The sequence below is a fragment of the Cucurbita pepo genome, chromosome LG07 (assembly GCF_002806865.2).
Source record: "Cucurbita pepo subsp. pepo cultivar mu-cu-16 chromosome LG07, ASM280686v2, whole genome shotgun sequence".
Taxonomy (NCBI): Eukaryota; Viridiplantae; Streptophyta; class Magnoliopsida; order Cucurbitales; family Cucurbitaceae; genus Cucurbita; species Cucurbita pepo.
In genome coordinates, this window is record NC_036644.1 from 3,627,283 (window position 1) to 3,641,411 (window position 14,129).

The window sequence follows — 14,129 nt, forward strand, 5'->3', positions numbered from 1 at the left end:
TTTCCCTTTCGGGCTTCCCCACCGCTAGTAGATATTGTCCTCTTTGGGCTTTAAAACGCGTTTAATAGGGGAAGGTTTCCACACCCTTATAAATGGTGGTTTGTTCTCCTCCCCAACCAACGTGGGATATCACAATCCACTCCTTTACGGGGCCCAGCGTCCTCGTTGGCACTCTTTCATTCCTCCAATCAATGTGGGATACGGGGCCCAGCGTCCTCGTTGGCACTCTTTCATTCCTCCAATCAATGTGGGACCGCCCCCAAATCCACCTCCCTTTGGGGCCCAACGTTTTTACTGGCACACCGCCTTGTGTCTACCCTCCCCCCAATCAATGTGGGACCGCCCCCAAATCCACCCCCCTTTGGGGCCAGTGTCCTTACTAGCACACCGCCTCGTGTCTACCCCATTTCAGGGAACGGTGAGAAGGCTGACACATCGTTCGGTGACTATCTCTAATACCATTTGTAACAGCCCAGATCCACAGTTAGCAGATATTATCCTCTTTGGGCTTTCCCTTTCGGGCTTCCCCTCAAGGGTTTAAAACGCGTCAGCTAGGGGAAGATTTCCACACGCTTATAAATGGTGGTTTATTCTCCTCTCCAACCAACGTGGGACATCACACTCAATGAATCTTATAAAATAGTGAGATCTAACATATTGATGATAACTCCATTATCTAATATGAGTCAAGCCTATTCATTCTTAACAAAAATATTTTGAAGCGGTTAGAAATTTTACTTATATCTTAACTAAGTAAATTATATTAGAAATAAAAATAAAATAATGTAGCATGCGTTACATATTTATTTATATGTACATATATGAATTCATATAGTATTTATTTATTTTATTAATTTTTAAAATTTTTAAAATTTTTACCAAGTATTGCGTTTGGTAGAAAAACGAAGATCTTGTTTTTATATCTAAAAGGATCTTGTAGCTCAATCCGAAGAGGGCCCACGACTTCGCACTTTTGCCCCTTTTCTCTTCTGGAGTCTATGATTTCAGAGAAATCCATGAATTAAGCCTTACCCCTTCTTCATCTTTCTCTTTCCTCCCGATTCCGTTATTGCGCTATTGATTCTCCTCTTTCATCGTTGTTCTTACTCCGTTGATGTTCTTCCCCTCTCTCTCTTTGTTTTTCAACGATTCATATCCTTCTGCCGTTGTATCCATCAATTTCCGTCTGAAGTTCGAGCTTAATTGGATCGGATTTGAATTCCTGGTAAGTTGTTCTTGATACTGAAACAGACTTCTATTTTGTCCATTGGATTGTTTGTATTTTGGACTACGAAAGTTCGAGTCAAGAAATTTTTAAGATTATGAACTGGTTTTCTGGGGTTTGTAGATTTCTGAGCTGATTTCAGGTGGATAGCTTCTGGTTATTAATGAAATTGGGTTATTGTATAGATTTTATCGACTTATGAGGTTAGTCTTAAGCTTCTTGAGGGGCTAATTTGATATGAGACTGAAATGAGTGGGAAAACATATCTCTGTAATCGTACTTTGCGTTGAATTTGAGCGAAGAACAGATGAAGAGAGGAAGGGATGATGAGAAGAGAATGGAACCTATGTTCCCTAGGCTCCATATTAATGATACCGATAAAGGATGTCCAAGAGCGCCTCCAAGGAATAAGATGGCCCTGTATGAACAGTTCACTGTACCATTAAAACGTTCCAGTCCCGGGGTTTTGCCTCTCCCCACAAACATCTCCAGAAAGCCACTCATCGCACCATCCTCAAGCCAGGTAGATATGAGTTTCTGTTTGATATATTTGAAATTTGACTTTTCAGGGTAGTTCAGCTTTTAATCTGAGCTTATGTTCTTATGTTTAATAACGAGCTAGTCGATTCCTGAGAGTATGATTGTTAAAAAAAATTTCAGGGTAGAGGCACTGATGGAAATCTGCGCCTGCCATTAAACTCGTCTTCCCCGACTCCTCCTAATCAGGTTGGAAATTCACATGCTCACCCATCTAGTGAAGTAAATGTGAATCCTCCATCGGTACAGCTTGAGCGGAGGCAGCAGACAGCAGAAGTAGAAGATGAAGACGATTTTACGGTTCCAGTATACAACCAATCAGAGATGGGTAAAAATAGAGTTCAAAATAGTGACCATAAGGAACAATTGTCTTTTCCTGGATCAAAACATTCTGATTGTTCTACAGTTTTGCAATCATCCTCTGTTGCCCAATCAAGTCGAGAAGTAACAACTAGGAAGACAGTGAATGACAAACGTAGGGACCGTTCTGCGAAGTCCACGACAAATTTATTGGATAGAGAGGGTACTGATGGACTTCAGAAGGAAACTAATGTATCTGAAGATCAAGAATTTCAAGATAAATCGAACATTAGTGTTGACAAATTGCAAGATAGTGATGTTCAATTACAGAGACATTCTAGTTCCAGCATTCAATTGGATGAGAGCGGACTTGTTGAGGACGTTATTGAGCCTACAAGATTTCGAGTGGTAGACAGTGTTCCCTGCACAAGAGTGGACTCCCATTCCTTGGAAAAGAATGAGAACTTGAACATGCCTGTTGACAACGTCAAGAATCGTGTAGATAGGACTAATAGTTCCGTGCACGTGGGGAATGCAGACAAAAGTGACATTGTCTCTGAGAATTCAATGGTCGACTCAATTTCTGGCTCGGATATCTGTCCAGATGATGTTGTAGGGCTAATAGGTCAAAAACGCTTCTGGAAAGCCAGAAGAGCAATTATTAAGTAAGTTTTCGGCTAAATAGCTCTCTTTTCTGTTTCCGTGGGGCGATATGATTCTAAAGTGCCATGCTTTTTTCTTATAAATGGTATCAAAATTGAATGCTATCTGTGTCTGTGGCGATAAAAATTCAAGAATTTAGATAATATGCATTTCATGTACTAGCAATTCCTTTTCAATGTTCTAATCCCTTGTGAATTTTTTCTCTCACGTCGTTCGTTCGTTTAATTCTTTGTTCAAGAAATAATGTTCGACGTATAGAGGTAGATATTTTTGAATGACGAATCACTTATGCTTTAGAGAAGGTAAGAACTCATAATCTCAGGTACCCATTTAAGTGAATCTTTGTAGCCCTTAATAATATTTTGACATGGCTACTGGATCGTCTTATAGCAGGAACTATGCAATGTGCATACACTTACTTTTTTCCGAGCAACCTCCGAGACAACTGATTATCTGATCATTCATTGTCCATTGGATTCCGCTTTGTGTAAATATATATGACTGTCTCGGTTGGGTACTGCTCGGTCTCCCTTTTCTGTATTCACTTGGAAAGAACTTCCATGGCACTTGGGGGCTGAGACCAGAAATGGAGCTCCGTGTGAAGGATTTCAGGAGCGTTCGTTGGTGGATATTTTGACAGTACAGAACTTCTTTAGATTTAGTATAATCGATTTTATCGGTGAAATTCGTGTTTCTTTAGATCTTTCGCTTTTACTAAAGAGTTCACCACTTAAGAAGAGTGTGTATTTGCTAACATTTCTTGTTATTATCATTGGAATGAGCTAAACCTTGCAAATGTCGGTTCAGCCGATTGCTAAGCTCTGTGACGCCTCGTTATGTAGGCGACTACTTTACCGTGATATGTCTATGACCTTATCCTGTTTTCGTGCTATGAATTGATTATTTCTGTTACGTTCAATATGTAGCGATTTGATTTGTTCTTTCAACTTTTGTTACTCTACAGTCAACAAAGAGTGTTTGATGTTCAAGTGTTCGAATTGCATAGACTTATCAAGGTAAAGTGATCTAATTTCTTCAAATAGCAGCTTTTGTGATCGAATTCGCTCACACTCTCTAAACTTGTCTATGCAAACAGGTCCAACGCTTAATTGCTGGATCACCTCATCTTTTATTTGAAGATGGGATTTTTCTGGACAATTCTCCTCCAAGTCGTCTTCCTACGAAGAAACTTAGCTCAGATTACGCCATCAAATCACACGTCGAGCTTAAGCACAACGATGACCCGAAGAAGCCAAAACACAATGTGGAATGTTCAGCAGAGAACGCTGTTGGGAAGACTTCTCTTTCTCCTGCACCGGTTGCACCGGTCGGTTGTCAGCCTTCAACGAACGGGCCTTACAAAGTAAATCGACAGCCAACGTCTGTTTCCTCTGATAATAAATTAAGCAGTTGGTACCAGCCATCTGCAGCACATCAGTGGCTGGTCCCGGTATTGTCTCCTTCTGAAGGACTCGTATATAAGCCTTACCCTGCGCCCGGATTCATGTATGGAGGATGTGCACCTTATGGTCCAATGACGCCAATCATGAATCCGTCCTACGGATTTCCAGCTTCTGCTCATCATGGAATCGGGGTGCTTCCTAGTACTCCCATGGTTGGTGGTACTTACTTCCACCCTTATGGCATGCCGGTGATGAATCCTGGTATGTCGGGTTTGCCCCTCGATCAAGTTAACTGGTACACGGGAGATCAGAATCAGTTATCGGGAGGTGTGGCTGCTTACTATATGCAGCATCAAACATCATATGATGTTTCAACACAGAGAGACAGAGATGAAAATCAAGAAACTGTTTCACTAACTGCAAAGTCTCAAGCACCAAAAAGCAATGAGCTACAAGCAAGTACTGCAAGTAGTCCTGCTGGAAAACTGCAAGGAAACAAAGCGAATCGAACCGCTGAAAGCCACGACGTGCTTCCACTTTTCCCTATAGCTCAGCCACTTACAGAGGAAGGTCCTCAACCTTCAGACTCCGACCAAATGAAACGGGTGATTCGAGTCGTGCCACACAATCGGAGATCGGCGAACGAATCAGCTGCTCGTATTTTCCAATCGATTCAAAATGAGAGAAAACAGTATGACTCAATTTAGCCAGTTCTTGTCCCCTCCTTTTTGCTCTCTGTTACCTTAATTTTCTTTGAATTGTCTCACTATGTTGCTTTTTTTGTTCATTTTACAAAACCTCAGCACAGTTTAGTTTATTCATATGTGTATATATATATATATCTGGAGATTTACATGTCAATGCACTGGGAAACATGAGTGAGGTATCTATGAATGTTGATTTCAAACCCAGTTGTTCATTTCATGTGTGATTATTAGCCCATTCTTCTATGAATAGTTCATATTATAACGATCGTATTCCAAACACAGACGTTCGGAACTCTATATTAAATAACTTTAATACATAGACTTTCGATACTTATCGACTCTAAAGACTTGTTAACTCTCCGTACTAACCAACTCAAGTCTTCATAACTCAACTTGACGTCTCAAAGAGTCGCTTATCAATTATCATCAGGTACTGGGAGAGTTTTCGACATGTGGGTGTGGTGCATCATCAGGTACCGAGAGAATTTCCGACATGTGGGTGTGGTGCAGTGGGGATTTTGAAAACCACATTTTTGCGATTCTATTTTTATTTCGTAATGAAAAAGGTATTTTTTAAATATTATTGAAAGTTTCAATAAAATTATTTTTAGATAAAATATAAAGTCTAGGGTTCTTATTAATTTAGCCTATAAAACAAGATGGAATTTGAATCTTAGACCGGGTCGGGTCGGGTCGGGGTTTGGTTCATGTACTCATACCGAACCCAGAGCCCATGGTGCGTCTTCCCAAATTCTAAATCCAAAATTCCACTTCCACGCATTGTCGAAGTGAAAGTGTGATTAAGCAAAGCCGCTCAAGAATGGTGAATTTTTTGCTTAAGATCAAAGCGGAGCTCGAGAACCTCACGAATCTTCAGCCCCAAGATGGTTGCGATGATCCCAACTTCCCTTACCTTTTCAAAGTATCCCCTTAATAATCATCCAATGTAGTTTTTTTTTTTTTTTAATCTTTCATTTGATTTCCATTTCTCTGCCGTGGTTTTTCTTGAATCGTTTACTGAATTTGTAAGTCATTCACTTGAACTTGTGGAATTCCCTGTGTACAACCTCCGTAGCTGGAATTTTATTTGTTAGCATGTTCCTCTTCTTCATCCTTCTTTTGGTTTGATATAATATGGTCGTTTCTTCAGTTTTTTCCCTAAAATCTTAACATCTGTGTATCGGAACCGATTCGAAGACATCAAGTATTGTATATTTATGGTTCTTGAGTTTGTTCTTTTTCTCTCTGCTGCTACTGATTGGTTATTATATCATCTTATTTGTGTGATGTGTTCGATTTGAAGGTCAAATGCGGGAGATGCGGAGAGTTGAGCCAGAAAGAAACTTGTGTGACCTTGAATGAAACTATTCCTCTCCAAGCGGGTAAAGGGACTACTAATCTCGTTCAAAAGGTAGTTCTCTTTCAAAGATAGTAATATTTAGAAAGTATGTAAACCAGTTTTTGATATAAAGATGATCGTTCCTTGGTTGATCAGAAAATGGAGGGAAAGAGAAGGAAATTTCTGGCTTCCTAATAACCATTGAATTTAGATTCAAAATCAGTATGCCTCTAATCACTATCAGATGCAGATTCCAAATATGTTTTGTAATTCCACTTTCATATATCCAATGATGTAAACTAGCCATGTTGTAGTGATCTATTCATGTAATTTGAACAATGTTAGTAATACGATCCAGTCCTTCCTGATTATAATACTACATGATTTGTTCTTAACTTTTTAACGCTCAAGGTCACAAATTCTGAGTTAGCTTATACTGCTTCCGTTCCTTATTGTTTTTTTTTTTTTTTTTTTTTTTTTTAATCAAATAAATGTCATTTTCCTCTACTGTTGTGGGTTTGAAGTAACTTATTACCGTGTCTTTGGAAACTTGGGTCAATAATCAAAATGACATGAAGGTATCAGTTTTCAAGTAATATGGAAATTGAAAGTGTTAATATGTTTCCCAGTATCATTTGATGATGAAATTATAACATTCCTCAGCCTTTCCTGTTTTGTGCGAATATCAGTTCTGAAATTATGGACTTGTGGCGATATCATTGTGATATTCAGTTTACTTTCCACTTCTTTCATGGGGATGCTGAAATTATACAAAGAGAGAGATGTATATTTTTCTTTTTTAATGGAACGGCTTGAAAATTGAACTTATCAGTCATCAGGGATGACTGCCTTGTGTTAAACTATGGTTTATTTCGAATATTAGGCTCAATCGTTTCCATTTGCACTTAAATAATTACCTCCAAACTCAACTGCAATATTCATGCACGTTTTCTTATAGTGCAAGTTCTGTGGGAGGGATGGAACTATTACAATGATTCCGGGGCGAGGTCAACCATTGACTCAGGAAACAAGTGAATCAGGGAAGTCATCTCCCTTGATGTTATTTGACTGCAGAGGTTACGAGCCTGTGGGCTTCATATTTGGACCTGGATGGAAAGCAGAATCTGTAAGTTCTCCAATTTACCAACCTTCCAACTCATGTAATAAACAAGATGTATTTGACATGGTCTACCTGTTTCCTCTGGTAAAGGATGTAGTTTTCTGAACTCCATGAACATGCATGCAGATTCACCGCGTTTTAGAGTTGGCATATGAGAGTAGAATATCCTTCCTCTTTAGTATTTTGTTTTTGCTTTTTTTTTTCTTTTTTCGGTGTAATATTTTATAAAGTNCTTAATATTGCTCATTATAGATGTCTTTTTTTTAGCTTTGTGTTCCTGATATAGCTCATTATAGATGTCTGTGACTGTATCCTTGATTTGATAAAATAATTTGTTTTTACTGATGAGTGTCGAACGAAGGGTGTACTTTGTTTGATGACTTCAGAGAAGGAGGGCTGTTTGAGGGCTTCATAGGCCTCAGGGGAGGCTCTATAGTGTACTTTGTTCGAGAGTAAAATTGTTGAGGATTGTTGGGAAGGAGTCTCACATTGGCTAATTTTGGGAATGATCATGGATTTATAAGGAATACGTCTCCATTGGCATGAGGTCTTTTGAGAAAACCAAAAACAAAGCCATGAGAGCTTATGCTCAAACTAGACAATATCATACCATTGTGGAGATTCGTGATTCCTAATGTCCAATGAGTGTCATTCTTGATTGAGATTACATCGAGCATTAATATTTCTGAAATAGAGGCGTGAAAATTTAGCACAATGAGATTGAAAACAACGAAGAACATGACTTGATACACTAACCCTTTTATTATAATCATGCTGTCTAACATTTTTTCCCCCAACTCACTAACTATGAACAATGATATTGTCCATGTTCTTGCGGCTTTATTATGCATAAAAGTTTGAAAGCAGCTGCCTTCTTTTGCACAGATAGAAGGGACTAAGTTCGAGGACATTGACTTGTCTGGAGGTGAGTATGCAGAGTACGATGAGAAGGGAGAATGCCCTGTCATGATTTCCAATCTAGAGGCCACATTTGAGTCGGTAAAGTAGGAGGTAATCCTCACCTTAGATCTCTGGATGTAAAAAATTGAGCATTTTGATGCTGCTATTGATATCACCCGCTCTTACTTTGATGCATCACTTCACAAAAATAAGTACGAAGTTTGAGGAGTTTGAATGAATGAATGATATCATTATGCAAGATTGTTCATCATGTTTTAAACACAAATCTATGGTATGATCCAAGTGATGGATATTTTCATAACACTATATGTTTTTAGTTATTATTTAGTTCTTTTTAATTAAATTATTGTCGGCCAAATACAATATACAAGTGGGACTTGCACTATGAGCAAGCTGTGCGAAAAAACCGCTGATTTTGGTCGGTTTCGCAACAATTTGGGCGAAATGGGGTTCTATCGGGAAATCAGCGATTTTTTAGTTCCATGACCAAAATTTATAATTGATCGATTATTCTTATTCTTAGATTAATTATCCTACATATTTAAAAACAAAAACCAATAAATGTTTTTAATCAATCATATATGATTTTATCAATTATTTTTTAAAAATAAAAAAGATTTACTTTTATCTCACTCAATATCTGTTTTTTCTACTCCATTCAATATTGTTTTCTATTATTAATTTTGTGTCAAACATGATTTTACTTAAATTAGTGAGTTTTTTTAGTTTTTTTTTTCTTTTTGAAATTAGTTAGTGAATTAACAAAAATTGAATATAGGGTATAAATTGCAATTTTTTTTCTATTTTATAATTATTTAGTCTTTTTCATTTTGTGCTTATTTTTATTTAGTTTTATTGTAACAAAACATTTTAATTCTTTAACTAAATTTTAAAATTATAAATTTTGAAACTTAATCCATTTCTTTTAAAACATAACAAAATTAAAAAATAAAATACTAATAAGTTAAATAAGGTTTATTTTTTTAATGGATTTTTAATTTTAAAGTGTTTATAAAATATATTTTAAATAATAAACAAAATTTAAGAGCATTTTAATAATTTAGACGAAAAATAATCTTCATTTTTATATGCCCTAAGATCACAAGGAAGTTTCTGGAACCATAATTTAAATATAAAAAAAAAAAAAAAAAAAAAAAAAANAATCACCCTCATCTGTCATCTCTTAACAACACAGCCCTGTCTCTGTATCACGGGCCCCACACTCCTAACTGCCTTCCTCCATTGCTGCACCCTGTGGTCCCCACCCACATTAATTTCCCCCTTTTTTTATTTATTTCGCTGTTTCAGTCAGTGGCTTTCCGCATCTTTCTTACTCCTTTCCTTTTTATTTAGCGTTGTTTTTCACGCTCTAATCTAGACCGTCCGATTCCATCACAGCTGTTCAATGCTCGTTCGTGTGAGCCACGCGTCATTGTAGCCTCTGGATCGAGGCTAAGAATGTCCCACTTTACAACGGACCAACGAACGTTATACAGGAAACGACGCCGTTTTCAATGTGAAAAAAGGAAAATTTAAATCCTTATCTTACCAATTAACTTTTTGAAAATATTTATTTTATTTTAATTTTTAATATAGTTCAACAATTATGATCAATATTATTCACATATAATAATATAATAGTTTTGTTAATTTAAAATTTAAAATTTAAAAAAGTGTTAAAAAGTACTCATAATATTTAAATTAATTGAATTATTAGTTTGTTATCAAAATTGACTATTTTAATTTTTATCTATTTTTAAAAAAATTTAAATTTGTATTTTTTTTTTAAATTTTATTTCTTTTTCCATTTCTTTTTCGGAATAAATTTGTTTGTATTCGGTACTATAAAAAGGCTTTGCGGCAATTCATTTCTCATTTCCAACCAAAGAGGCCTTCTCTCGGTCTCTCATCTTTCAATCCATCTCTTCCTCTCGCCGGAGCCTCAATAAACAAATATCTGAAACAATGGCCACCGTCTCCAAAGCTTATCTTATGGCTCTCATTGCCGTCATCATCGCCGTTGCTTCCGTCGCAGCTCAGGAGGCTCCGGCGCCCAGCCCTGCCTCCCCTGCTTCCTCGATTGCTCCGTCGTTCGTCTCCGCTTGCATCGCCTTCTTCGTCGCTCTCGTCCTTGGATCTACTCTCAGGATCTGAGGTACTGGCGTCTCACGATCTGGTTATTGGTTTTGCCATGATTCGATATATTTGTGCTCTGCTTTCCTTTTTTTCTTTTTCGAAGTAACCTTGGGGATTTGTTTTAGGCGTTTTCGTTGGATTTTAATTCCTACGCGTCTGGTACAGAGGACCTCTTTTGTTACACATTCTTATATACAGAATGCAGGTTGTGATGGTTTGATGATGATTTGTGCTGTATTTTGTTGTTATGATTAGTAAATAAATTGTTTCGTTCCTTTGTATCTCTTCTTCTTGCCGCACCTCTTTTGTAATCCATGAAAACTCACCTATTATCGTTCGAATTTCAAATTGCAAAAAATAACCTCAAGATTATTCGCGATCTTCCGTTTTAACACCTTTAAGCTTAACCAAAACAACCTGCAACTTGAACATGGAACTCCAAGTTATGTTAGCGTTTGGATCTCACCTGTAGTGGTTTATTTTTTATATTTTATTTTTATATTCCACATTGGAGCGTGGCATCAGAAACTCAGATGAAAAAACCGTAGGAAAACATTCAATATCGAATTTGGCAAATATTCAATTATGCAGTTCAAAGATTTGAAGGCATTTATTTATGATTTTCGCCGCAACATAACCTAAACGAATATAATGGAATATATGATGAATTTGTAAGAACACTGAAAATTCTTCTAAAGCAACCTTCGTGATTTTAAAGTCAAACTTACATTCATTTTGAGTTCCTCTTTTATTTTTCATTTTTTAAAATCCATCTTGTTCTTGATTTCTACTTTGATCGACAAAAAAAAAAAAAAAAAAAAAAAAAAAAAAAAAAAAAAAAAAAAAAAAAAAAAAAAAAAANCAGGAACTTGAAATGAGATAGGCTTTTAGTGTGCTACATCAATTTTTTGTTAGACCTATCAAATATTACTTAAACATAGTGTAATTGACAAAAAAAAAAAAAAAAAAAAAAAAAAAAAAAAAAAAAAAAAAAAAAAAAAAAAAAAAAANGGTGTATATTATATATATATATACACACATGAGTTAAATGTAATTAATGTTATATAAATAATTTGATCTATAGTTAGCTTTTTTCGTTGAAGAATTTATTCACTATTATCATTTATTTCATATAATTTATTAAATACGTAAGGTATTATTTTTTCAACTAAATTATTATAAATTTAAAGCATCACCTTAATTTTTTTTAATAAATTATAAAATTGAATTGAATTTTTATAATTTTCTTGAGAATAATTTTCAGTATAACTATTACTAGAGACTAATACGCAAAAATAAAAATTAAATTCAAACTTTATTACTAAATTTGTAATTTATTATCACTTTTTTTTTTCTAAATTGTCATTTACAAGAAAGTAAATATATAAATATTAGAAAAAAAGTACAGAAAAAGGAACGGTGTCCGTCAAATTGCCAAAAATAAAATAATAAAAAAGCTGCCTAAATGCATCCAGCTGTCCACTCCTAAAATGCTTTTTAAACTTTAAAAATAATAAATTCCTAATATTTTAAAACTATTTTTATTGTAAATAAAGTTAAATAGTAAAAAAAAAAAAAAAAAAAAAAAAAAAAAAAAAAAAAAAAAAAAAAAAAAAAAAAAAAAAAAAAANCGAATCTGTCTCCATTTTCACTATTGCTTTAAGCCCTCTTCGTCTCTGCATCCAAATAAAAATAAATAAATAAATAATGATCGGAGGATGAAAGTAATCATGGATTTATAAACAAAGAATACTCTCTCCATTGATATAAAGCCTTTTGGAGAATTTCAAAACAAAGTCATGAGAGCTTATGTTCAAAGTGGACAATATCATACCATTGTAGAGAGTTGTGTTCGTCTAACATAGTACCAGAGTCATGCCCTAAATTTAGTCGTGTCAATAAATTGGTAAATCTTCAAATGTCGAACAAATGACTCCAGTCAATAAATTGGTAAATCTTCAAATGTCGAACAAATGACTCCAAACGAAAAAAGAGTCGAGCCTCTTCAAAGGCATAGTAAAAAATGACTAAGACAAAGAGTCGAGCCTCAATTAAGGTGTGACATACTTTGTTCGAGGGTATGTGTTGGATGATGAAAAACCCACCTCAACTAATGTATGGAATAATAATGAGTTTATAAACAAAAGAATACTCTTGAAAAGCCCAAAACAATAGGAGCTTATACTCAAAATAGACAATATCGTACCATTTACTGTCTAACCATAATAATATATATATATATATATATATATATATTTTTATTTATTTAATTTCATATTATTCTTTTTTTTTTTTTTTAAAGTAAAGAAATAATTACCTTTTTAGACATCTTCTTTTCCCTGACTTCGTATCTGTCCAGCGTTAGATCACACAGCCACGTCCCTGGGCTCACCAGCTGCCTCCATTTTTTTATACAAATATATATCAACTCATTAAATAATACCCTCCAACTTCATATTTATTACACAACTACCCTTCCCTTACTACTACTTTAAAGCTCCAATCAAAGCTCTCCACGTGTCACACCCATTCCATTGCCACTCAAAATTATAATTAATTTCAATTATTTACTTATTACCGTCAATAATAATAAATAATATTAATAATAATATTAAAATTAAAAGGAAAGTAAGAACCTGGGGCGGGTTAGGTCTGTGCTTACATTGATGGTGCGTTGAATAATTTTGGGGCGTTTTTTAGGTCTGAGAGGCGGCTTACACCCTTTGATCGCCATGAAATCTTCTTCCTTCTCTTTGTTCGTTAAGGCTATTACGAACTCCGGCAGCCACACTCCCCCTTCTCCGCCGCCGGACGATGACCCTTCTTTCTCTCTTTCTGATTCACTTCCCCGGCTTTTATGGTGGTTGCCGTGATTACACGCCGCTCTCTTCTCCGGCGAGCTTATTGATCTGCCGCCGCCGTTGGTATTCCCTCTCATCGCATCCGGAATATCGGAGTTTCTGAATCCAATTTTTAAAAATATATATAAATATAAAACAAATCTCATTAAAAAAACAAAGAGGGTGAAATTACGGAATTGACCTTGGGGGATTGAATTGGATAGGACTTTTAAGTGAGTGATGCAGCTTCTAGGCCTTGGCTCCTTTTGAAGGAGAGAACTGTCTTTTCCAATGGCAACTCTCCCGGGACCTCTCAGCCATTGGATCTCGAATTTTCTAGGCTATGCGTCCATTGGATGATAGCCAGATCTGCCATCGGTGATCCGACGGCTGTTGTTGATTGTTCTATATCTAGAAGGACACGTGCATGAACGGAGGCGTGTCCTAATCAATGAGGCTAAATTACATAAATTTTTAAAAAGGTTTCACAAATGACAAATTTAATTTAACAACACAAAATATGATAATTATTATTATTATTATTATTTAAACAAAAAGTTAAAAAGTTCAATAAATTAATGAATGAGAAATCGGTTGTTCTTGGGGATTCAAATATCCATTTACGAATCATATGGTTGTTCATTATAATCTTGTCTTGATCGGTTCTAATGACACGTCAGTTCACTCAAATTATAGGTTTGTGAACTAGTATGCTTATAACGGGGACGAGCGAAACATCCCTTGCCCTAACCTAGGCTTTCTTACACAACGTAATAAGTATTGTTTGATCCAAGGATTCCTTACGAAAGAAAAGGTCGACCCTTCCCTAAAGCAAATCTACGAGAAGGAATTAGGAAATAGAAGAGTGACGAGGGATTGGATCTAAAAGCGAGATCTTGTTATCAGAGGAGATAGGGGAAGTTGAGGTACTCCCAAAT

General features: G+C 35.7%; 3 protein-coding genes across 4 annotated transcripts; 2 read left to right on the plus strand and 1 right to left on the minus strand.

Moving 5' to 3' along the window:
* Window positions 1–959: 959 nt before the first annotated feature.
* On the plus strand, window positions 960–5,035 carry LOC111798540 (protein EARLY FLOWERING 3-like). Of its 2 annotated transcripts, XM_023681761.1 has the most exons (6): window positions 1,097–1,225; window positions 1,349–1,428; window positions 1,533–1,748; window positions 1,886–2,727; window positions 3,690–3,741; window positions 3,822–5,035. In XM_023681761.1, exons 3-6 carry the CDS (start codon window positions 1,533–1,535, stop codon window positions 4,833–4,835), a joined length of 2,124 nt encoding a protein of 707 aa, XP_023537529.1. In that variant the 5' UTR covers window positions 1,097–1,225; window positions 1,349–1,428; the 3' UTR covers window positions 4,836–5,035. The 2 variants fall into 2 exon arrangements, with proteins under 2 accessions (XP_023537528.1, XP_023537529.1); XM_023681760.1 differs by lacking the exon at window positions 1,349–1,428 and having other exon boundaries at window positions 960–1,225.
* A 549-nt stretch (window positions 5,036–5,584) lies between these two features.
* Window positions 5,585–8,516, plus strand: LOC111797981 (UPF0587 protein C1orf123 homolog). Its single transcript, XM_023680903.1, has 4 exons — window positions 5,585–5,757; window positions 6,139–6,246; window positions 7,133–7,300; window positions 8,180–8,516. Exons 1-4 carry the CDS (start codon window positions 5,656–5,658, stop codon window positions 8,300–8,302), a joined length of 501 nt encoding a protein of 166 aa, XP_023536671.1. The 5' UTR covers window positions 5,585–5,655; the 3' UTR covers window positions 8,303–8,516.
* Window positions 8,517–11,985: 3,469 nt separating this feature from the next.
* Window positions 11,986–13,476, minus strand: LOC111798796 (the record flags this gene model as incomplete). Its single annotated transcript, XM_023682131.1, has 4 exons — window positions 13,394–13,476; window positions 13,014–13,311; window positions 12,669–12,746; window positions 11,986–12,027 (listed from the first exon to the last, which is right to left on the minus strand). Coding segments are annotated over exons 2-4 (396 nt in total), but the record flags the coding sequence as incomplete, so codon positions are not given.
* Between the last annotated feature and the right edge of the window lie 653 nt (window positions 13,477–14,129).